At 40.4% G+C, this 24,406-nt stretch overlaps 1 protein-coding gene across 3 annotated transcripts in view; it reads right to left on the bottom strand.

Moving 5' to 3' along the window:
• The window catches only part of NFATC3 (nuclear factor of activated T cells 3), a 75,697-nt gene extending 55,150 nt beyond the window's left edge, over positions 1-20,547 (bottom strand). For 2 of the 3 annotated variants that reach the window (XM_062609145.1, XM_062609146.1), the window contains exons 1-2: positions 20,258-20,546; positions 1,665-2,796 (exon numbers count right to left, since the gene is read on the bottom strand). In XM_062609145.1, the coding sequence (XP_062465129.1) occupies positions 1,665-2,796; positions 20,258-20,357 (1,232 nt within the window). In that variant the 5' untranslated portion in view covers positions 20,358-20,546. Of the gene's footprint in view, positions 1-1,664; positions 2,797-20,257 lie in introns of all 3 variants that reach the window. The other variant, XM_062609147.1, reaches the window with a different exon arrangement.
• Between the last annotated feature and the right edge of the window lie 3,859 nt (positions 20,548-24,406).

The following is a 24,406-nucleotide window of genomic DNA, read 5'->3' as shown; positions in this document are numbered from 1 at the left end:
CCTCAAATGACAATGGGAACAGGTATTCTAAAACATTTTTTGGAACAGGCTTGTTTATCTGGAAATAATACAGCAAGATGTTAAAATTATGCAAAAATGATATATGAATTTGGAAAAAGCCACTAGAAAGGGAAATTACATAAAAACTAGCATGTTGCCACAAAAGCCAGCATCCTCTTTTCAACAAGTTTTGCTTTTGAGGGAGGTTTCTGGAAAAGATACCCTTTCGGTAAGCTTGGCTTACCAGGCAGTAGTTAATTCCAGTTCTTCTGCTAAGAATTTAAAACTCTGAGAGGAGGAAAAATAAACAAAGAAACAAAGCACACCAACCTCCTATAGGACATCTTTGTAGCTTGGTCAGAAACTGCTCTTTATTTTGCTTCACTTACTTTGGGAGAGGAGGTCATAGAGGGGAGGAAGATTTCAAAGACTTAAAAGTTTTCTAAGCCATACCTTCTAAAATTAGAAATAGTGTGAAAACAAGTGCTTTGCAAAGATGACTTTGCAATGAGAACACTACTATGTCACTGATTTTCAGTATTTAAGCTTTGCCTTTCTCAAATTAAGGCACGTATGTGGAGAATCCTACCTATTCCCTGCCCCTCACTTCAAGAAAGAGGAATTGCTTCATCCACTACATCCTTGAAGAGCAAATCTTAAGCACTGCCTGTGGACAGAATGATAAACTTTAATCAAAGTTATTTAACAATCAGTACAGAACATCATGGAAGCACTGACATTTAAACCTACAATACAGCTTTTATACAGATAATTGTGCTTTACTGATATTAACTGAATGTACCTTTCTTACAAAATGTCCACACAAAATATGCCCACAGCTTCCACTACCTCCCTGCCCCTTATTTTTAAAATCCAGTAGAGCAAGGAAAAGGTTCAGGAATCAAATGGATAACCTGAATGAGTAATTATAGTAGCTGTCCATCCAGCAGCAATGCTGCTTAAGTTTTCATTTCTACTCTACCCACTGCTATATGATTGGAAAGATCACAGACCTGCTCCATCTAGAAGGTAACAGAATGGGAAGGAGGGTGAATTTTTTTCCCCAAAGTGAACTAGTTCCCTCTTCTGAACCTCCACAAATCTTCCTGTAGACAGGACTACAACAGGAAAAGAGCTAGTTAACTCGACACCACAATGGTGGAAATAACCCTTGGAACTACAGCTCAGCAATCCATTCTTTCTGGATGATATTCCACATGGCATGCAACTTTTTTTTCTCTACTCTATTTCTAGAATTCTAACAGCCCAAAGAAGCAAGTAAAAACAAAAGCAAATAAACTTCCCACTTTTTCTGTGGTTTCAGTTTTACAAATTCATGTAAGTCACATTTCTTCAGCTATATTAAAATGTTAACTGCTCAGATGGAACAGCAAAGTGTGCACAAAATCTGCAGACCTTTGGTTCAGCTGGGCATATACAAACAAACTAAGTAAAACTAATCTGATGTTACAATTCATTTATTGTATTCTTAAAAGAAGAAAAAGATCAACTCATTTTTTCCTAATTATAGGAAATTCTACCTGCCTAGAATAAGTTTTCTTTAAGAAGTCTTAATGCATCCCTGAAATACAAGCACATTTACATGTCTACTTAAGTTTCACAGGAGGGGACAAATGGGAGGGAAGGACTTTCTAATCACTTACCGAAATATAGGAGTATGACCAGGCTTTGGTTTGTTCCAAGTAAAGTGCGAAGGAACAGAAAGAAATTGGTCTCCAGGCAAATCTTTTTTCAAGGTGTGCTGAGATCCAGAGCAGTCATCTACTGCAGTTTCAAGGGATGACAGTAAGTTCCCCTGTTCTTCAGGACAGATATCTATTTTTCCAGATAAAGTAGCAGTCTGATCCTCTGACGTCTTTCTTGTTTTTAAAGGAATATCAGTCTCTGTACAACACTGAAATGGTGAAAGGCCAGAATTAAGGCCTTGTACGTTATGGATGGAAGTGTTTAGCCAAGTGTCTTCTGTTATGCTTCCTCTGGGAGAATGTCCAGGTGACGGAGTTGGAGAATGGTGAGGAGAGAGAGAACCAGCATAGCATATCTCAGCACTGGAGTGTCGTCGCTTCCCACAGGGGGATGTAGGTCTTGATGAGGGCCTTGATGTTGGTCTAGGACTTAGCCAATTTTCATCTGTAATACTAGTTCTAGGAGAATGACAGGGAGACTGTCTAGGTGACAAAGCATGCCCAAATCCATAAGGCTGCTGCCAAGATTCATCACTGGGGCCTCTTGGAGAACCACCAGGGGATGCCAAGGGAGAGCCCAGGGTAAATCGAGCAGCTGCTTCATTTAGCTCCGAGTCTACATCATCATAAACATGGGAAATGGATTCACAAGAGGAAGCATCTGAAAACCAACTTCTGGATGAAATGCTGCTGGCAGGGCTTGGACTAAGGGATGATTCCCTGTATGATGGCTCAAGAGGAAGATACAGATGGTCACGTGAAGGCCTTTCCATATATTCATTTTCTGTGCCATTTGCATGCAATTCATCTTCATTGGCTTCAATCCCTTGATGACAGTTAGGTGAAATAGATGTAATCTGAATACTAGGGCACTCAAATGGTTTGGGTCCACCTAGTGGACTATATTTGGATTCTGGTACCTCACAAGTTCCATCATAGTTCTTATGACTCTGAAGTCTTGTAGATGGTGAGAGAGGAGTGGAGTGAGACTGCAATCCATGGCGAGGAATACAAATTGGCTGATTTACAGAGGATGATGGTTGGTCTACATTAAAGATGTATATGGATGCGCAGTCATCTGACTCAAGATCTAAAAACAACATTAATAAAAAAAAAAAAAAAAGGAAGAGAATCAGAATGCATACAACATTGGAAAAGTGTTATAAACAAAACCCTTTGTTTCCCAGGTATTGCCTGCTTTAAACATCCTGGGCATTTCTCACCGCACTAGCCACAAAAAATTAAGCTAACTCTTTCATTTTAAATTTTCCCCAGCTATATTCACAGCTAAATATGATTATGACATAGTTTGCTGTTATAAATCTTGTTTTCAACCAGATTCCAAAGCTTATATGCATCTTCAGTGGCTGAAAACATAATACACTCAGAAAACGGGTTTAAAATCTTGAAAATATCTAAGCTGGAACACTCAACTCAAACTTCCTATATCATAACTACATTCCATTCATAAACAAACATTTTCAATCCTAATCTATTAAAAAATAGTATTTTGGACATGAACAGGACTATGATACTTTCTGTAAGCTCACTAAGCAATACTTAAAAGCACCAGAATATCGCATACGTAATATTTATCTCCGTTAACACCAGAAAGCATCTTACAGTGACTCAAACTTTAATGAAGACTACAAACATTCAACCAAAAGAGACCTAACAAAGAATGTTAATAAAGATATTATGAAGAATCTTACCCCAAAGATCTTTTTTTCTGTTGCTTAGAAACTCTCAAGTGCCAGTCCCACAGAATATCTTTTCTCAAGTGCAGTTTCATAAAGTTTGAGCACAAGTTCAGAAAAAAAAAAAAAGGGCAAAACAAAATATTTGCAGATCTCACTAACTTATCCAAATCACAGGAAATATTCCAAATTAAAACAAGCAATTGAGAGGGAGTGCAAGTTCAGTTAATGTAAGCAGCAGCTTTGTCTCACAGAACCAAACCAGATTTTCATGCCCCACTTCTCAAGATTGACTTAACTGCTAGTATGAGACGTATCTTTGAAACAAGAGTAGAAAACACAGTCTTCATCTTACTTTGTAACCACTACGCTTCCACCGCTGTTTCTTTCCCCTTGCAAAATACAGCCTTCCCTCTATAATTATAGAAAGTAACTATGAAGGAGACCTCTGGTAGTTCACTAGTCTATCATCTCTTAGAAGACGAAATTAAATGTTCTTGGCCAATCTCCATTAGACGCTGAAACTAGCCTCAAAATCTGGTAACAACATTGTCTCTATGACCCAAGTAATTTGCCAAATCACTCTGAGAACTTTTGACCTATTTTTAACCCATTTAACTTCATCATTAAAACTATACAGTTTCTAATGTTTTGCATGTGGAACTTTACCTTTTAAAGTGAGTTGCTATTTTTTTTAGCAGTAGCGGAATATTATGCAGAAGCATAAATGTTTCTGCAAACTAAAATACTCCTGTGTCAAGTGTGATGATGAAAAATCATCCAATTATTTTCTATAAATCCAGAATGGACGGCATTAATTGCATCTCAGGTATTACCTCTTTTTTTTCTTTTTAAAATAGTTTTTACCCTGAGTATCTGTAGAATATTTAAAATAAATCTAATCTCTCTCACAATCAGATAAAATATCCAGACAGGAAGCCATGTATTTCAGATCCTTCCATGACGAAAAAGTTAGTATGTTGATGAAGTTACTCTATTATCAGTTTCACTTCATAGCAATCAGATGAAAATTAACAGAAAAAAAAAAAAAAGCAAAACAGCATCTCCTCAGAGACAACAAGGGAGCATTTACAAATGGAGAGAAAGCGTATTGCTACCAGGGAATGACTATGTTCCTCAAAGAAAAATCTGATACAGGTTCACGGGCAGGGAACAGCTCTATGAGTAACCTATCTATTAAAGGAGGCACAAAACTGCATTCAAGACTAGTTTTATAAGCATTGTGTGGTTTTATATATGTTGCATATAGTCATATTTAACAATTATCCTTACTATATAATTATGTCATTAGGTACGATGATACATTTTAAGAGCACAGAAAATCAATATAGGTTTATTTCTAAATATGCATTCACTAAAAAGATCAGGATACTTAGGAAGGACTCTTTTGTGTACTGTATACTGAATAATCAACACAAGCTCACTACACTGAACACGACCAAAACTGCATTTCCCTATCCCTTCAGTAGGATAACAGGTTTTAAAACTTTAATTTGGAGTCTTTCATTTTGACATTTCCTATCACAAAACATGAAATGCAGATGGTAGTTACTTACAGGTTTTCTACATCTATCAGTATTTGTGTGCAAGATTACAAATGTTTCCTGACTCATTATTCCAGGGAATTACAGACCAGTCAGTCTCGCCTCTATGCCTGGGAAAATCTTGGAGCAGATTCTCCTGGAAGGAATGCTAAGACACATGAAAAACAACAAGGTGCTTGGTGACAGCCAGCATGGCTTCACTAAGGGGAAATCCTGCCTGACCAATTTGGTGGCCTTCTGTGGTGGGGCTACAGAACTGATAGACAGGGGTAGAGCAGTTGATGTCATCTACCTGGAATTGTGCAAATCATTCAACACTGTCCCACACGACATCCCTGTCTCTAAATTGGAGAGACATCAATTTGATAGGTGGACCACTCAGTGGATAAAGAACTGGCTGGATGGCCGCACACAAAGAGTTGTGGTCAATGGCTCAATGTCCAGCTGGAGAGCAGTAACGAGTGGTGTCCCTCAGGGATCGGTGTTGGGACCGGTCTTGTTCAACATCTTTGCTGCTGACATGGACAGTGGGATTGAGTGCGCCCTCAGCAAGTTTGCCGATGACACCAAGCTGTGTGGTTCGGTTGATACGCTGGAGGGAAGGAATGCCATCCAGAGGGACCTCGACACGCTTGTGAGGTGGGCTGATGCCAACCTCATGAAGTTTAACCATGCCAAGTGCAAGGTCCTACACCTGGGTGGGAGCAATCCCAGGCACAGCTGCAGGTTGGGCAAAGAAGAGATTCAGAGCAGCCCTGTGGAGAAGGACTTGGAGGTGTTGGTGGATGAGAAAATGAACATGAGCCAGCTTCAGTGTGCGCTCGCAGCCCAGAAAGCCAACCGTATCCTGGGCTGCATCAAAACAAGCATGACCAGCAGGTCAAAGGAGGTGATCCTGCCCCTCTACTCTGCTCTTGTGAGACCTCACTTGGAGTATTGTGTGCAGTTCTGGTGTCCTCAACATACAAAGGACGTGGAACTGGTGGAACAAGTCCAGAGAAAGCCCATGAGGATGATCAGGGGACTGGAGCACCTCCCGTATGAAGACAGGCTGCGAAAGTTGGGGCTGTTCAGCCTGGAGAAGAGAAGGCTGTGTGGAGACCTCAGAGCAGCCTTCCAGTATCTGAAGGGGAACTACAAGGATGCTGAAGAGGGACTCTTCATCAGAGACTGTAGTGGCAGAACAAGGGGTGATGGGTTTAAATTTAAACAGAGGAAGTTTAGATTGGACATAAGGCAGAAGTTCTTTACTGTAAGGGTGGTGAGGCACTGGAATGGGTTGCCCAGGGAGGTTGTGAATGGTCCAATCCTGGCTGTGTTCAAGGCCAGGTTGGACGAAGCCTTGGGTGGCATGGTTTAGTGTGAGGTGTCCCTGCCCATGGCGAGGGGGTTGGAACTAGATGATCTTAAGGTCCTTTCCAACCCTAACTATTGTATGATTCTATGATTAGAAGTAGAGGTCAAGGGATAAAAAAAGGTAACCCTAACAACAGCAATTATCCAGCTACTCAAAACTTAGAAATAAAATGGTTATGGCTACAGAAAATTTGAAATAATACTAAAAATCTGATAGGAAAACAACAGTTGGATATCTCCAAATCCTGTGCATAAAACCATTAACTGTCATTAATGGCTTCTGGAAGAGTAGCAGCACATTGGCTTAAACTCTCACCATTGCAAAGAGTCCTACCTCTCTTGCAGCAATATTGAAGAAATCTTAAAATATTTAAGACAATTTGTCCACTTTCAATGTCCCTGGGATTTACAAAAAGCAGATGTACATTAAAATTTTAAGTTTCACAGAGCTGAGGTGGAGAGATCAGACTAGCACAGAATTAATAGCAGCTGGGAAGAGCTGGGGAAGAGGTGGAAAAGGCAGGAGAGCGCTCTTTTGACTCAGGCTTCCTTGGTCCTTCTCCATGACAAACAAGGTCTTATAAGTTTGGCACTGTGCTCGCCCATTACCTCTCCCCAACAGCATACACGCGCATACTCAAAAAACAGGAGGCTAGAGACCTAGGGTAAGAACTATGCATTTAATGAACACCAAATCCCAAAAGCATGCTTAAGATTGTGGAAACAGTATATTTGGAAGTCTAAATCATGCAAACCATTTTTAGACACGATCACCAAACAGGTAGACTTATTTCAGTTTGCACACACAAATCCTCCCCCTTACAGCCATGTGTTAAAATAACTTGTTAGTTGGTCATACAAAGGACAACACCAACTACTGTGACTTTTACAATTCATGTCATTCATTCATGACCATTTACCAATCACCATGTTTGCCCTTTTAAAGACTGCAGAGACAATTCAATCTGGAAGCACTCCCTAAGTAATCTGAAGGAACTAGTGAACATACAAAGATAAATATGTTAGGTGAAAGAAATCAGGAAAAAACAAAACAAAACAAAACCCATACTAGCTGATAACCCTTAAAAGGGAAAGGAGTGAGAATAGCTCTTAAAAAATCCATCACAGGTCTTCAGGAAAGCAGAGAGTAAACAAATTCAGGCAAGTCTCGCAATAGGCAAGGAGAAAAAACAGAGAAGCCCAAGGGAAAAAATGGAGTTATGGTGCTCTGGTTACTGAGCAGGATAGCCATTACATCCAAACAATCCTACTGGGTGAGTGAAGGCAGTAAAGAAGTCTAGTTGGCCAACACATGAGGCTTTCACTGACCATAAAATATAAGGGTTCAAGAAACTGAAACTAGGTCAGATTACTAAAGTAGAGCATAAAAACTACCACAAGCACATGGGGGCAAGATGCTAGATAGAACAGATACAGCAAAATACAAAGATCAAAGAAGCAGTACCATTCACATCAAAAGACTGCCATGACCCCGAAAAGGCAGGTGTGTTAAATGCTTCTTTTAGTAAAGGCAACTGAGTAAATTGCTTACAAAGTTAACAGCAATGCAGAGTCAAGAAAACTGGAATAAATAAAAGGTTAAAAAGTACTGAAAAATTATGGGCCAGTAAGTTTAACTTCAGGTTCAGAAGTAATATTAATAGTATACTCATTCCAGGAAGCATTTAAAAGGAGACAGGGAAACAAAACAAGTCAATGTTTGCTAAGAACAAAACCATGTCAAACAAATTTTGTTTTACTATCAAAGGAAGTCTTCTGGATAGCTAGAAAGAAATCAAGCTTTGTTTTAACTTAGGACTTTTAACATTACCATGCATGGAGAAACCATTGAGTCTTTAGAAATTCAGTAAAGCCTTCTTCCCCATCCTGCTGAGATCAGGTTTATTGCTGAAGGGTCATGAAAGTGAGCAGATGCTGTATGTTCACATACTACGCATAAGCTATATAAAGCTGCAGACCTCCAACCTTACATGAGGCATCTGTGCCATCCTTAATCCATGAGAACCAGGAGATCTGTCATTTTGAATGTCCATTTACTACAGTCAGGAAAGACTTGTTTACAGAAGCCCCTGTTCAGCATTAAACCAACACTGGTTCACTTACTAACCTGCTAACTACACTTTCAACATAAGCTTTCTAACTGGAGAATATAATTAAATAATATCCAGAACAACTGCTCCTAAAGAACATTTTGCTCACTAGTTGTCGTATCAGACTGAACATTCAGGACTTGTAATGTTTGCCCACCAGTTGTTCACTCCTCAACAATGTACTAGCACATGCATACGTGCAGCTGTGTAGTGAGCCAGACTTCTTCACAGAAGGAAGGTCAATTACTATCAAATGACTGAATAGGAGCCCTGTGCCAAAATTCTCCAAACCACTTTATTATTCTAGGTTTGTAAGCCCATAAACAAAAAGGTTCAGACAACAGGAGTTGTCATAAGGTACTAAGAAAGTGCAACACGAACTAGTTCTTATAAAAATACTACTGTGGAAACACGATCATCCATCAAGTCCTTTAAATAGCATGAGGAAAGACCTGAGCATTGCCACAGACATCATGTGTATTCTCAGGCATATATAATCTGTCTCCACTCCCAAACTTTAAAAGGAATGACAACCTCCTCTGTTTTTCAGTTGTCATGACAGTTACCATGATCTCTTTCTGAACACAATCGTATTATTAAGAACGCCACAGAAATACCTGTAAATAAGAGCAAAAAAAAAATGCAGCTCCGTTTTTTTTTTTCAGTATCCTACTGATTTGCAGCAGTTCATATACTTCTAAGGATGAAAAGAGGAGTCTAAATCTTCACAAAGAACCCAAAATACCAAAGAGTCATAGTTTTCTTTTCTGCACCAATCAGAGTTCTTGCTGGTACGCTATCACATTAAAGCTCTCTGAATGCATATTTAACTTTAGTTTTCCACTGCAAGCCATAAATTCTCTAGACACACTTACTACAAGCTTAAACAGCAACATAAAAAATACAATTTAAAAACCCAAAACCAAACCAAAACAAAAAAAAAACCACAGCAATCCATTATCTTATAAGGGTATAACTGGCTAGTAGACCACCAAACATGGCAGTGAAAACGTATAAATTGTGAAAAAAAATTCAGGTAGCAACGTGAAGCAGGAAGACATATCCTTACAGACCAAGTTTAGCAACACACAAAACAGTACTTCAAGTTTATGCTTTCAGAAAAGGATGAGTTAGAACAACTGCCATTTAATGAAGCAGTTCTCTCCAATGATTTTGTGCTCTGTTTCATGGCCATATCAGATTACTCAGAAAGGATAAAAATAAATTTTACTTCTGTCAGTCATGTACAGAAGGGGCAGCTCTCTCGTGCCCATTAGAACTTCACTCATTTTCTTGTGTTCAGGAAGAATACTGAAAATGTACAAGAAAAACAATCTTCTCAACAATGCGAGCCCATCAATGAGTCTTTTCCAAATTCCAGTCTGGATAAGAATTCATTGTCCTTGGTAGAAATGTAGAATAATAATGAAGCTGCGCTAGCTTAAGCAAGTGAATAATGCAGCATAAGAAGTGTTTACAATTGACATGGAATAACATAAGAACATACTGGCTCTCAGGGTGTAACTACGTGTTACTTTTTTTTTCAGCAGCAACTACCCTCACTCCTTTCCAAATAGGGAAGTAACAGTCATGAAATTTTATTTGGTATGTAAGAAAAACAGACTAAATAAACATGAAAAGTCAAATGCACCTCCTTAAGCTACAAAGCATATTTCAGAAAATTATGTATTTTTGTTGCAGCAAATGGTAGTTACTCAGTTGAGGTTTATTCCTTTTTAAAAAAAAAAGTAAGTACTTGTAATCTTTCATAGCAGAATGCCTGAGATACGTTGATAAAAAATGACGTACAAAACAGGTAAAAAAAATCCAGCTTGTAACTGTATGGTTCAACAAGAATTAGTCATTCTAAGTTCAGTTACAAGAACAGAAAGTGGCAAGTGGAAGTGTTAGGCAATGCTTATAGCGGTGCCTCCTCCAGTTCTGCTGGTGTTCTAGCTTGATCATGAAGCACATCTGTAAATGAAAGCTTTACACAGCTTGTGGTTCAGTATTTAAGGATTAATCCTTAATAATCATAACAGGTTAAAAAAGAAAAATATTTACTTTCTACCTAAAAAAATCTGTAAGTTCTACAGGCTTGTCTTTGTCTCCTTATTTTCTCTATGAATATGTCATTCAAGAGGGCACATTATTTCACGGAAGACGGTGCCCTCCAGTTTGATAAAGCCTAATTTGCCATTCAGTGTTAGAAAGACACTCAGCTTAACACAACCCTAGTAGTTCAGAGATACGAAGAAATACACTACAGCCTTAGATTCTTAAAATGACACAAGACATCCATGCAGCGGTTACTAACACACAGTATTAACAGCCTATTTGTCACTGCTATTTGGTAGATGAAGTACATTATTTTATAGGATCAGTTGTTAGAATTTGTGAAAGGACAAAAGAGTCCAGTGCAGGGCAACTAAGATGATTAAGGGAGTGGCGCATCTCCCTTATGAGGAAAGACTGAGGGAGCTGGGTCTCTACAGTTTGGAGGAGACTGAGGGGTGACCTTATTAGTGTATATAAATATATAAAGGGGGAGTGTCACGAGGATGGAGCCAGGCTCTACTCAGTGGCAAACAATGATAGGATGAGGGGTAATGGGTACAAACTGGAACACAAAAGGTTCCATTTAAACTTGAGAAGAAACTTCTCAGTGAGGGTGACAGAACACTGGAACAGGCTGCCCAGGGAGGTTGCGGAGTCTCCTTCCCTGGAGACATTCAAAACTCGCCTGGACACATTCCTGTGTAATATTATCTAGGTGTTCCTGCTCCGGCAGGGGGATTGGACTAGATAATCTTTTGAGGTCCCTTCCAATCTCTAGCATACTGTGACTGTGACTGCACTCCTGCAATCCCCGAGCATCTGGTATGTATAGACATGGGAATTGAAAGAAAACTGAGCAATTCAAAACAACTGGCATGTTGTGCCTGACTCACAGGAAGAAGGCTGATCATGAAGGTAAGTGAGGACATTAGACAAATAATGATTGATGAGAACAAGGGAATCATGTGCTGTAGCTGCCAGCCAAAGGTTTGTCAAGATTCTTGGCACTGAAGGCCAGTTTATCATTCACAATCTAACTCTTCCTTTGTGGGGGCAAAACTAACAGACTCCATAAAAGGCTCTCTAGTTATTTAAAGTTCTGGTTTATGCTTTATCTATAAACTGCAATCCTCACCTACCTACCTACCTATGTGAATACCTTTGCTACTGATCAACTTCTAACACCAACGAGCTTGCTAATGCAACCTGTAGCTCTATAGACACACCTCCAGGTTTACAGTCTGCTCCAGTCCTGAACCAAGCACTAAGCAGAACCCAAGTTTCCAAGATTGGAATGTGTAAGAAGGGCCATAGCAAACGGAACACAAGAGTGTGCAAGAAAGTGGGTATTTTAGTTTATGGGACAGTGTGGTGACATAAGCATAGGTCTTTGTGAAAACTGGTAGAAAGAGAATGCAAGAAGCCAAGGCAAGAAGTTTGAGTGGGGAGAGGCTTACACAGTAAGAGGAGGGGAGACTGAAATGGAGGCATGCCTCTCTCTGTTTACCAAACAGAGCATGACACAGATGCTGAAACTGGTATTGATAGTGTCTGAACAAACTAGTGGGGGAACTCTTCACACTTCAGCAAAATTACACTGTACTTCTGCCACTGTCTTACAACATGCGAAAGGGCAAATTATTCCACAGCAGGCAATTCTACACACAGTTAATTCAGTACTTCAAATCATTAACATTACACCTTTCACCAACATATTTCATAATATAGCTTTAATGCGTACTTTAGGCGCATGAAACTCAAAGGCTCTCTGTAAATCAAAGGGCTGAAATGAGCCAGAATGATAATACGAAACTTTCCTGTTTTCCCAGCTGCTCACATGAGTGTAGAATCAGAAACACCTTGAATTCACTTTGCTAAGATTGACACAGAAAGCATTAACAGGGAGAAAGAGGAATCAAACAGCCAAATGAGAAAAGGGAAGCCGAGCACTAACAGCATGTTTCCAGCAACTTTCAGAATAACCCTCCAAAGTATAAAGGAGACCACATTAGCATGCCTCACAACTGTGCCACATGCAAGTCCTGAAACTTTGCATCTCTTCACAGTCCTAAATAGCTTGAGTTTATTCCAGCAGGATTGGAGGTATCACCACACACTGTACCGAAGCAGCCTAATCGCCTGCCTCAATTAGAAAAGCTAAGCAGTTTGAAAGATGTTAACATTTGCTCTCAAATGCATAAATTTGACAAATTATACTGACAAAATACAGACATTGACCTAATTTAAAGAAGCTATGCAACACACAAGACGTTGGCAGATTTTCTTAGTGGTTCTTTGGATTAAACCACACATTCTCTTGTGGCCTTGTCACTTGAGTACACTTATCCCAAATGACACTGTTAAAGACTTTTGTAATCATAGAGTTATTACATCTCATCAACTTTGTGTTTCTGATGCAAGGAATAACCACTAGAAAGCATCTAAGATCAATGTGAGTAGTTATAAATTATTATAGACATTATTTCAGCCCATATCAAGAGCAGTGAATCATTGTCACTAACGGTTAATAAATGCACCATGACTATTACCAGCTTCTCATTCTGTTTTTAGTGTATGCTTTCATTTTAGGTATGAAAGGTTACTCTGCAAAGCAACTTCAGTTAGAAGGTAACAGTCTGTGCCCTACCCCAACTACAGTCACAAATCCATTCTCTTCCAGCACAGTACAAATGCTGCCTATCACTCAATTTAAGTGGTCTTCCCATTTATTCTATTTACCAAAGCCCTTTAAGAAAAGTAAAACCTGGGATTAAAAAAATATTTCTCCCAGCAATTGTTCCAAAAAGCAAAGTTATCAGCCACTAAAACATGAAGATTCTCAATAAGCAGTGAATTGAAAATCATTTGCCCCCTGCAATCTTGAATAACCTCATAAAGAAAATGGAAAGATAACAGTTTGAAAGGACCTATAAATTAAGTCCAAAGAGGAATATTTATGAGATTTCAAAAATAACTCTCTCCACCAACCTGTCAGAAAGAACCCAGAACAATTCAACGCCATCCAGCAATTTTGCTATATTAAAAACATTTCTCATTTTTACGAGTGATGACTAATCTTCAAAACGCAGTCTGAGAGCCATTTTTTAAACAAGCAATTCCTATTAATCTGAATATTAATATGAATAATATAATTCTAAATTTCTGGGAGTAATAAATTAGCTGTATCTGTTCACATTTCTACCTACAAACATCATTTATGCAGCTTCAAATGAAGTTTGTTTCTCTTAAAACAAACAGAAACAAAACAAAACCCTAAACAAATAAAAATCCAAACAGACAAACCAGTAACACAACACAAACCCAAAGTTCTATTTTCATGAATTTATTGCTGTTAGATCATGGGTTTGTAGTCAGATCCCCAGAAAGTTGATTCTTTCTCTTTCCCCCAGGCACACAAAAATGACTGGGCCTCTCAAAGAAAACTAACAAAAGTATCTTCTCTTTTATCACATCTATCATCCTTCGTCAGAAAAATAACTATAAGCATTCAATGCCACCAGTACATTTAATCAGAAGAGCCAAGTAAGTGATTAAGTTCAGCTGTTTGGTTAACTCATGAGATCTGCAGGCCACAACCCAGCCCAAACACTTGCTTATCAACCAGTTCTGCAGTTCTTCACATTTAAACTGGTCTTCCCTGAATGAACAGTTCCACAATTTTCTAAATGTTCTATTTTGCCAGTATTTCACAAGAATACTCACAGATGGGTGTACTAAAGGTAGAAGAGAATGTGGCTTTGTTAATAAGCTTACTCCTGCCTTGTAATTCTACTTAGCCTTACTGATCACTCATCTTAAATTCCACTGTCATTTGAACCGCTCATGGCATGCCTGGACAAATGCAAGGACTTGGATGTTGTTTTACAGGCTGGGCTTCCTGCCAAATCTTCTCCACATACTTCCCTGGCCCACCAGGGCAGCTTTGGGCAACAACTCCCATATTTATATCACGGCTGTGAACAGCCAAACTGCTGCTTAGCATTGACCCAGGCCCATTCTACTCTCACTTCTCACTCATTCACAGCAACATGACTTATTTGGCCACTATTCAGGTGGGACATGATAAACTGCTTTCAGCTGTACAACACAAGCAATAGGAAAAAGACCATCAAGCTTTAAGCAGAGGGCTACTTTGAAGAAAGAAAGAGCTTATTTCTAATTTTCACAAGTATGTAAGATAAAAGCATTAGCTCAAATGCTTTTGTGTCCTGCTCATCTCCCACATCACAGCTCAGGATTCATTTGCACTGTGCCCATAATTCACATGGGAGAGACGAGGACAGAAGGTTAGGTGCAACTATAAATTTAAACATAAGTGAAACTTTGTTAAACTAGAGGTAATTTTCAAATTCCTGCACTACATACAGACTCATGACAGTGATTCTCGAGGCACTATATAGTGACCCAAGAACCCTATGCCAAACCATAAAAGTTATTAAATTAGGTCAGGTGCAACTGCAACTGCTTCACAAGGGCACACAGGAGAATTTGGTGTTTTCCCAAATGGTCTCCTACTGGCCAAGCTTTATCCAAACAAGCAAAACTTCATTCAGTGTAAGAAACCCACAATATATTCAAACACATCAGCTTCCTAGTTACACCTTAATCTGCTAGCCTCAATGGCCAGGCAATTCTGATTTCACTGACACCAGATTTTACTTCAACACACATTTTCCTCTGGTTCTCCCTCAGTGACTGTCCAAGCTATGCTGAAGTCACAAGGTTCTTGTCACAGACCCTCTATGTTTGGCCAAATGCAGCTGTTTGGTTTTGCCTCCTCCCCTCCATCAACAGATTATATAACCACACTCCAGTGCTGATTTACATTGTGTCAATCTTTTACATGCACAGACACCAGCATCCGCTAACTTGTAAAATAAAATGATAGCAACTATATTTCCCTCACATGGTGGTTCCTATCAATATCTAAATAATAAACAAACATTTCTGTTAAAAAGTATCATTTATGTCTAAGGGAGAAAGAAAAGAAACAAACTCCAGCAACTTGTCTGTTTATTCCTTTCTCATAGTTGCACCAGTTGATCCTTGTGAGCACTCTTTGTAGAGCAAAGGTTTACAGACCAGCACAGACTGCTGTACTTGTCTGGATAGCTCAAATTATACATACTAACCACACAGTTACCATTTTGTGGTAAGACTGTCTCTTACCCATTTATAGAGGCAACTAAATCAAAACAGAATAAAAAGCCTTCAAAAAAAGGAATAATACTCCAGGTGAACCATGTAAGTGTGCAAAGTCGTCCATTAAAAAGAGTTCGGAAGAACATATCTCACGAGGTTTTTTTTGCTCAGTTAAGGAAAGCAAACTTTGTAGCAGTTCTGGATCAGAAGTATGTGATCACAAAAATGAATGAGCAACCCTCATTCAGCTCACACCTCAAGTCCACAATTACTGCCAGCATCCAGCCCTTGATTTTCCACTCAGTCCAATTATGAGCCTCCTCTCTTTCCTACCACAACTCGGCTTTCTTAGTATTGCTTACCTTAATCATCATCTTAGGGATAATAACAAAAAGTACAAGCATACTGCAAACTTTTGTAAACAGCTGAGGCTGTTTTCTGTTCCCTACCAGCAATCCCCACCAGCAATACCTGTCATGAAACACATTTAAAAAGTGAAGAATACTTCTAACGATCAAGGCAAATCTGTAAAGACTAGTTTCATGGTGGTATTTCCGTACAAATCATTGATTTTAAGACTTTTAGTACATATCTGAATTAAAAGATTTCTATTACAGTGCTAGGTTTTGCTACAGAGATCTCTCCCTAGCTACTAATAAAAATAAAGTCAGCGCCCATTATCACTTCAGAGTGCTTAACACATAGGCAGCAGGCAACTGCTGAGCAGCCCAACAGTTCACATGTTCATAGAGAGAGAAGGTCTGGCACAGAAACCTTCAAAAGAAAAGATCAGATATTATTTTGACAGTCAGCAAAATGTGTATTTCCATCCTGATATTCAGTAACAGCCTCAAACCAATAAGCTAACAGCTCTAAGCCAGAAGGGAAAAAAAAAAAAAAAAAAAAAAGAAAACTGGAGAGGAACACGAGTAGTTTTCAAATAAACTAAAGATCCAAAGCCAGGAATACCGTTGTTAACCAGAGCGAGGCTCCAGCTCACAAAGATGTTTTGAACTGTCACTAAATTCATTACAGAATGAGGATATTCTTAATACTTTTCATACCATACTGTTCAGGAGAAAAGTAAGAGAGATTGTAAGGCTCATCTGTAACAAGATTACTACATAGTATTACTTAACCATATACTAAGTCACAGGAAATACGCAGAACCCCTTTTTCAGCTTCTTCCACAGTTTCCAAGAAAATAAACCAGACATGATGAACCAGAAGTCCAAGGAGGGTACTTTTATCAGTATTTTTAAAGCACTCATGTAATAGAAAAACAAATAAACAAAATAAACCATGGATAATTACTTATATTAAAAGATAATATTAATTTCTCCTCAAAGATAATATTAATTTCTCCTCCTTTACTCCACAAGAACAAAAGGGTGAAATTTCACACAGTACTCTTGTTTTCCTGTCTTTGCTCTTAGAAGACTTCATCAGAAATAATAAGGTACATTTTAGACAGAACTCTAAACAGCGGTATCAATAATGCAGTCAGGATTTCGCAAGTAATTAAATAATTAATTTTCTGAATATTGAACACTTTGCAGCCTCTCATTTTAAGTCAGTCCCCATTTTACACACCAACAAAAATTGTATTTTGGATGTTACAGAACCTTACAAGATCTTGAATTCCCAGCTTAGTACTACATACTCCAAGTTCTTTAAAGGCACTTATCCTGTAAAAACCCCTTTGCTGAATTAGAAGATGAACCCTTAAAATAAAAATTCAGCTAAAGAAACAATCACAGCAACTTGTATTTGCTCCTCTTTTGCACAGTTTGCTATTAAACAGTGTACTGCATCTTCAACAGGTTTTAACAGTATGTGTGAAGACCTTAATGCAGTTTGCTTAATGCTTAAATCCTAGGCAAAATTCCCAAAATACTGTACAGTACTGCAAAACTGAGTGTAAAGGGGATGGGAGCATCATTCCAGTTAAATCATTCCAATGTCACATATTACATCCTCAAAATCTCTTCATTAAAAAGGCCAAACTTGGTGGCATCTCAAATAAATTCTACTTTTGGACACTGGGGGCCTCAATTATTTTGTCAGAAAAGGATCGTGCAAAGATTGCAGTATTAAAGTACAGACTTTCAACATCCTTAAACCACCTTTCATGCATTCCTCTCTGCAGCACAAGCTACAACGTTCAGACCAAGCACACAAGCATTACTGCAGAACATTAGTCTCCATTTCTGCCATTCAGCACAAAACTAAGTATGTTAGTTCTGCTACCCTACAATCGTCTGAAATTGCCCTGCATAATAACTCAGAATTCCAGTTAATTTAATTTCTCTTACTGTTCTTTTAATGTCATAAGAAGTGTAATCTATTGCCTACAACTAGCATTTTCTTAGTAGTTCAGAAATCAAAAGTATAGTAAAGGAAACGGAAGAATAGCTCACTTTTTCTTGCTTCTGATTAAAAAACAGTTAAAGATAAAATATATATGCTCATATAAAAAAAGAATAAAATTCTCAGAACACTGCAGTAATCTAAGCATAAATGAAAGCATTAATGTAGATTTCCGTGTTATTTACACAAGAACTTTGTACTAGACACTTCTTCAACAAGGATGCCAATTCCAAACTTCTAGAGATACAGCACAAAACATGAGAAAGTGTCAAGTGTTCTCCATGATCATGGAAGACTCAGTAATTTTCGTATTTATTTATTTCAAATTCAGAAACTTCCTCTATGATTTGCATGTTTTATTATTAGCATACATTAAAAAAAAATGCACTTATGCTTACTTTGCTGCACAATAAACATCATCACTGAAACAAGTGATAAGCAATTATTCAATATATGTTTTAGGGACATGCAGGAACTTTTGTTCATCTAACTAATATACTTGGAAGAGGGAGAACTCCTTTCTTGTATGCAGTCTAGCTCTTTGTATGTAAAATACATGGGCAGAACCAACAGCTAAACTCTGGCAATCCCTTTAGTAGGATACTTGAAGGCAGAGATCTATTCTAATCCTTGCCTCTGAAGGCCACATCTGTGCACAGCAGGCGAAACCATCTCCAGTATTCTGCAAACCAGTGGAATTACTGAGTTAGAGACACAGATGATGGATTTATTACTGAAAGCTCCAGCAAACAGACCTGAATATCACAGTTTCAAATTTGCCTTAAAAATCGTTTGATTTTATCAAGCATGGAAAATTCCCTACATTCAGAGTAGTATCTGAACTGCTTGTTAAGGAATGCTACCAAAATACAAGTATTAAAGAAGTGAATTGAGTACTACTAGTATTTCATTTCCTCAGCAACTTCTTTCTCGCTCTCATCTATCATTGACAGAGACGCACAGCTCAGACCACTAATGCTATATGAAAAGAACAGGGGTGTCAGAATTACTTTTGTTGTAATTTGTTGACATTCATCATTGTTTTCCTGCAGTCCTGTAATGCATTTATTTAGCCAGCAGAACTCAACCCCTCTTTCCAACAGCACTATCTACTAAGTTGGAAAACAGGCAAAAGAAATCTCTCCTTATCTGACAGAATCTGTAAATCACAGCATCAAGTCAGTTAGAGATTTTGTAAGAAATCCATCCTGATTGTTCACGTTGGATTACACACAGACTGCGTCAAACTGATCGGTTTTCCAACCAACTTATGCAGACAACCAAGTCAGTGAACAAAACAACATGGCTGCAACACTTAGCCTGTACAGTCATGTTTCAGAGCTACCTTATCATCTACCCAGTTAGACTTAAGATAGTGCATTACCGATTAATACTTATTTCAAGTAGGTCAGAAAAACCAGCATGCAGCCAGAGGTCTGGTATAGCTATAGACGGCACAGCTGGCTTATTCTCTACATCATGATTTGCAAGCAATACTTCATTTTGTACGGTTTAGAGAAATACGAGTTGTTTTAAAAGGGAGTTTCAGGCTTCAACATTACAAAACAGAATAAAACGGAAACCCTCTGAAATACGTGTATGTACCTGTCCATAGGGACGCCAATAGCCATCACATTCCACGCGCCGTGCTTTTGCCCATCCACACATATACACACGTACGTAGACAAAAGTTTGTAAGCACACACTGGAGTAACTACGATGCTTTTCGTACGGGGAACACCTCGGTCGAAACTTTCCATCTCAGAGCCCCGACAAGTTTCTAGTGCAGCCCCATTAGTCTTGTCGCTCCATGCCCTGTGCCAAGTTTAACGGCACGCTCCCCAAACCCTGCGGGGCCGCCGGAACCGGCACCGAGGGAGATCGCGGGCGGGTCCCCGCCGCTACCTGCGCGGGACGAGAAGACGCCGGTTTGCGTGGAGGGGGCCAGGCCCACCCGATCCAACACGCCCTCCCGCCAAGGCACCGCGCCTGGGGCGGCTCCTCCGGCGAGACTCCCGCTCTAGGGTCTCTTTTCCCACATAAGCTTGTACCGGCGGCGGGCGGCTCGAGGAGCCGTGAGGCGGTCGCAGCCTAAGTGAGGAATGACGGCGCCGTCCCCCCCAACCCTCCCCGCTCTCGCCCTGAGGAAAACAGCAAACCGAAAGCGGACCCCGCTCCCCGGCCCGGCGGGAGGGCAGCTGCGGCGACCAAGCTGCAAATGAGGAGCGCACCTGCAGGCCCCAGCGGCGGCCCGGGGCCCGGCTGCCCGTCCTCCCCGAAGATCAGCCTGAAGTCGAACTCATCGGCGGCGCCGCAGTTTGCCGTAGTCATGGGTTTGGCCGGCGAGGCGAACCGAGACGCCGTCACCCTGCCGGGCCGCGCCGGGCTGCACTGGCCGCCGCCGCCGCCGCCCTCAGGGCCGCCTCATAACACGGGATGGCGCCGCGGCCTGAGGGGGACACAGAGAGAGACGGTAGCAGGGGCGCAAGCCGCGGCTCCAGCGCCACCGCAAACTCCCGTACCCGGGCGTCGTCTGTCACTCAGCGGCGACGGCGCCCTCACGCGGTGACGTCGGCGACAGCGGCGGAGCCACGTGACCCGCGCCGCCGCCGAGGAGGGGCTGGGGGCACGCCTCGCGGCGGGTCACGTGGAGCGGAGAGCCCGCCCAGGGGCGGGCCGCGGGGCCCGTAGCGGGTTGGTTGCGGGGAGTCGCGGGTGGCCGCGGTTGGCGGTAGCTGGTTGGCCGGGCTGGAGCAGGCTCCCAATCCGAGGGAGCCAGCTGACGCAAGAGGGCGGGGCAGCGGCGCGCGGGTGCCACGTGTCACCGTGCCGCCGCTGAGCTGTGCGGCTGCGCTGCTGCGGGAGCCCGAGTGTGAGCGCGGCCGCAAGGCGCAAGGCGCCTCCTGAGGGCGGGGGAACGCGCGTTTCCTGTTGCTCTGCTGAAGCATCGCGTGTGAATAAGCGGTGCGCTTGGCGCCAATTAGCGACTCGGGTAATTAGGTAGGTTGGCTGGAGCTGAGGAATGCGGCTTGGATAACAGATGCTGGCAGAAGGACCCTAAACTTACTTTCCAGGCTCCTTGGAAACAGCAGCGATGCGGCAACTGCGAGGAGACGGATTAAATACTCCTTAGCAACTTGTGGCATCAGTAAAGGGAGCCACGGGGGCATTAGGAAGGGCACACGTGTCTCAGAATACGCTGCCTGTGCAGTAACATACCATCACTCACTCTTGCTTTGCATTAAGGTTGAAAACCAAAAGGGGGAAGAGTGGGGAGGGACAAAAAAGTGGACTTTAAGTTGTTTTTCTAGCAGGAGCGCCTGTTCCCAGAGCAGATGATGGTGCAGAAATCATGACTGGCCTGATGTGCCTGGAATTTGCAGTCTAAGAAATCCCAGAACAATTTAGTGAAACCATCAGTGAGTGCTCTGAATTAAGTAAAAGACTAATCCTCAGTTATATAGTTTAGGTTGATCCTAGGTTTCTGCTGAAAGGTGGGATTGATAGGAATTAAGCTACTCGCAGTGAGTCGCATTTGCTTATAGATATTTAGTGTTCACGGTTTCATTTATGTTACAGAATGAAAGTTGTACTAACCAAAGTTTCATTGCTGTATCCTTTAAACATCAAAGGACAAGATTTAATTACTTGGTTAAATAATTAACTGGAGTATGGGCGTGTGGAAATTGTAGATTTACCTGTTAATATTGAGTCATAAATAACTAACGCAAATTGTTTCTGTGCACAGGGGCTTTTTGCATTTGTTGTTGTCCAGGCATATCATAATCCCATGCATGGATTTGTATCCAGATGCTCTTTATACAGACTGAACAAAAGTGAGAAAAGGCGGCTCACAAGAAGAGAAATTGGCTACAGTGCAGGCTTTTACAAGAGCTCAGTTGATTCTAACTTGCACTCCTTGAGGAAGATAGGTAATCTATGCTGAAGAAGCCTAAATGAAAAGCTATTTTGTGACCCTGCAATTCTGGTGGAAATAAAAAGCATGATATTAAAAAACACTGTGTAGAACTTGGGACAGGAGGAGCTTGCTCAAGTGAAAATGAGAAGCTGCTTCTAGTGCCCAGAATACAAAGCAGCCATTTGTTTATCTTCTAACACGGCATCCTTTCAACTGTCACTTCCCTCATATCACTAGCTATTTCTTTACCTAAAACACATGAGCAACTAGAGGTGCTGTTCCTACAATATGTAAAGGTTGATGGTCTTGTTACAGTAGCCAGCTCTCTCTCCTGAAGGAAGCCTGTTGGCCTGAAGCCTCTTTTTACCTCTAAATCCAAGGTCATATAGCAAGAAAAGCTGGAAAAGAATGTGTAATTGGATTAACTGTGGTTAAGAAAAACCCTTGTACATTCTTAAATGAAAATAGGTCTACAATGAACAATTCAGTCAAATACACTTTATATAAAATGCTGCTTACTTTTGTCTAAAAACTTTTGGTTAATCTTTCATATTTTCAAAGCAGATATGTTAGAATTTGTCTATTGTTAAATAATTGTTGTGTCAGATTACATCAGGTTGAGTAACCGTAGCAGTTTCCTGTTCTGCTATACCAGTAGGTTGGTCGTTATGCCTGAGAAAAATAGAACCAAACTTGTTCTCTCCATAAGGGCAAATGTGAACACAAGTGTTCTTTGGTAAGATGCTCCGAGTATATTTCTAAACAGTAAGCTACATGAAAAATATGTATATTATTGTCTTGTGCCTTTCCCTTAACTGTAAAACAAATGTTCTCTCCCCTGTTTGAGATGGATTCATTCAGAAACTCTGATACATGCAGGTTATGAGGCAGTGTTTTTGTTCTGCCCACTGTTGTTAATTAAAAAGGACTATCATCCTAAAATAGAGTAAATGATTGTCATGACCATCTATCTAACAAGAATTTAAAGAATATGTGGAAGTTAGGGTGGCATTGTGAGCAATTAAGTAGTTCAGTCATCTTCATTCAGCTTTTTACATTGAAATCATTTATATCTGTCTGTGTTCAGAACTTCCGTTTCTTGCCAGCAATATCCTTTTTGTGATCTTCACCCTATTTTTCATTTTGCTGTCTCTGTCCCACTGCACCAAAACATGCACACTTCCTATTTGAATTTATAAAAAAAAAAAACAACCTTCAAACCCTTTCTATACAGCTAAAGAGCAATTGCGGCATGACTGAGAGTGAGTTGGCAGAAGCCCTGAAATGACTGATGTGAGCTTACATCCATTTCCAGGGACTTATGTCAAGCTCTGTACTTGAGGCCTGTACCATGGATGGCTGATTTGGCTTTTGCTTGCTATTGAGAGGTGAAACAGTGGCAGTAATGAGGGCAACTTTATTTCACTTGTGGTTTTGTAAGCAGGGGTGCTTTTATTGATTCATTTATTTAATATGCATAGGTGGTTTGTGTCCTAGCTGCTTTTAGGCTGCGTTATTGCATCCAGATGGGGATACACCTTGATCTGGTCAGAAGCTGAAGTTACTGCATGTGCCTCAAGAAGGAAGGAATGTGCTTCCTGTGGTATTTGAATCCTTTCCAAACTGGGGCTATTTTCTAGGCGTGTTGTTACTTTCTGCTCCAAAAACCTGAGGGTTCTATTGTGCAGTGTTTTATTTTCCACACATCATCCTATGCTGGATAGCTAGGAATTCTGGATCTGCAGCCACATCCCAGATCTGTATTTGTCTTGGAGTAATAGGGATTCCTCCCCCCTTCCTATAGGCAGCAAATCAAACCCAGCTGTGCAATTGTAGCCAGAGTAGGCTTTGGAAGAAGCATGGTCAGGCATTCGTTCCACATGATTCAATAAGCCAAACAGCCTCAAATTAAGAATATAACGCATAAGGTTGTGTTTCATGTGCTTGATCTCATTCCGATTTGTGATTGAATCTGGACCAGTTTAGAAGCCACACACACCAGTGTGGCATAGAAAGGGCAGATGAGAAAGCACAGAGAAAGACTCCCGGAATCAGCAGATACTACTGTTCCTTGGCTTGTGTCTATGGTCATGGCTTTTACAGCTGCTATTGAAGAAAGTACAAGTACAACAAGGGAAATTTTTTGATCATTGTGAATACTTACACACAAACTCATTTGCAAATGGCATACAAACAAAATATCACTCCTTTATGTCTCTTACAGCTAACAAGGCACATCCATTTTTTATGCCTGCTGGATGGTATTACATGGGAGAAAGACACTACCTCCATATAGAGCCTACATTCAAAAAAGTTAAATTGAGCAATCCTGTAGGAAAGGGGCTTCCTTTTTGCACACAGGGTCATAGGTTATTTATATTTAATATGTGACATCTGGCATTTAAAATAATTTCTTTGGCTAATTACCAGTGCCTGGGTGAAATATGAAACTTCTGCCGTT

The sequence above is a fragment of the Pezoporus occidentalis genome, unplaced genomic scaffold (genome assembly GCF_034315485.1).
Source record: "Pezoporus occidentalis ecotype Australia unplaced genomic scaffold, CSIRO_AGI_Poc_V1 ctg135, whole genome shotgun sequence".
NCBI classification, from domain to species: Eukaryota; Metazoa; Chordata; class Aves; order Psittaciformes; family Psittacidae; genus Pezoporus; species Pezoporus occidentalis.
This window is presented reverse-complemented; position numbering and strand designations above follow the sequence as displayed.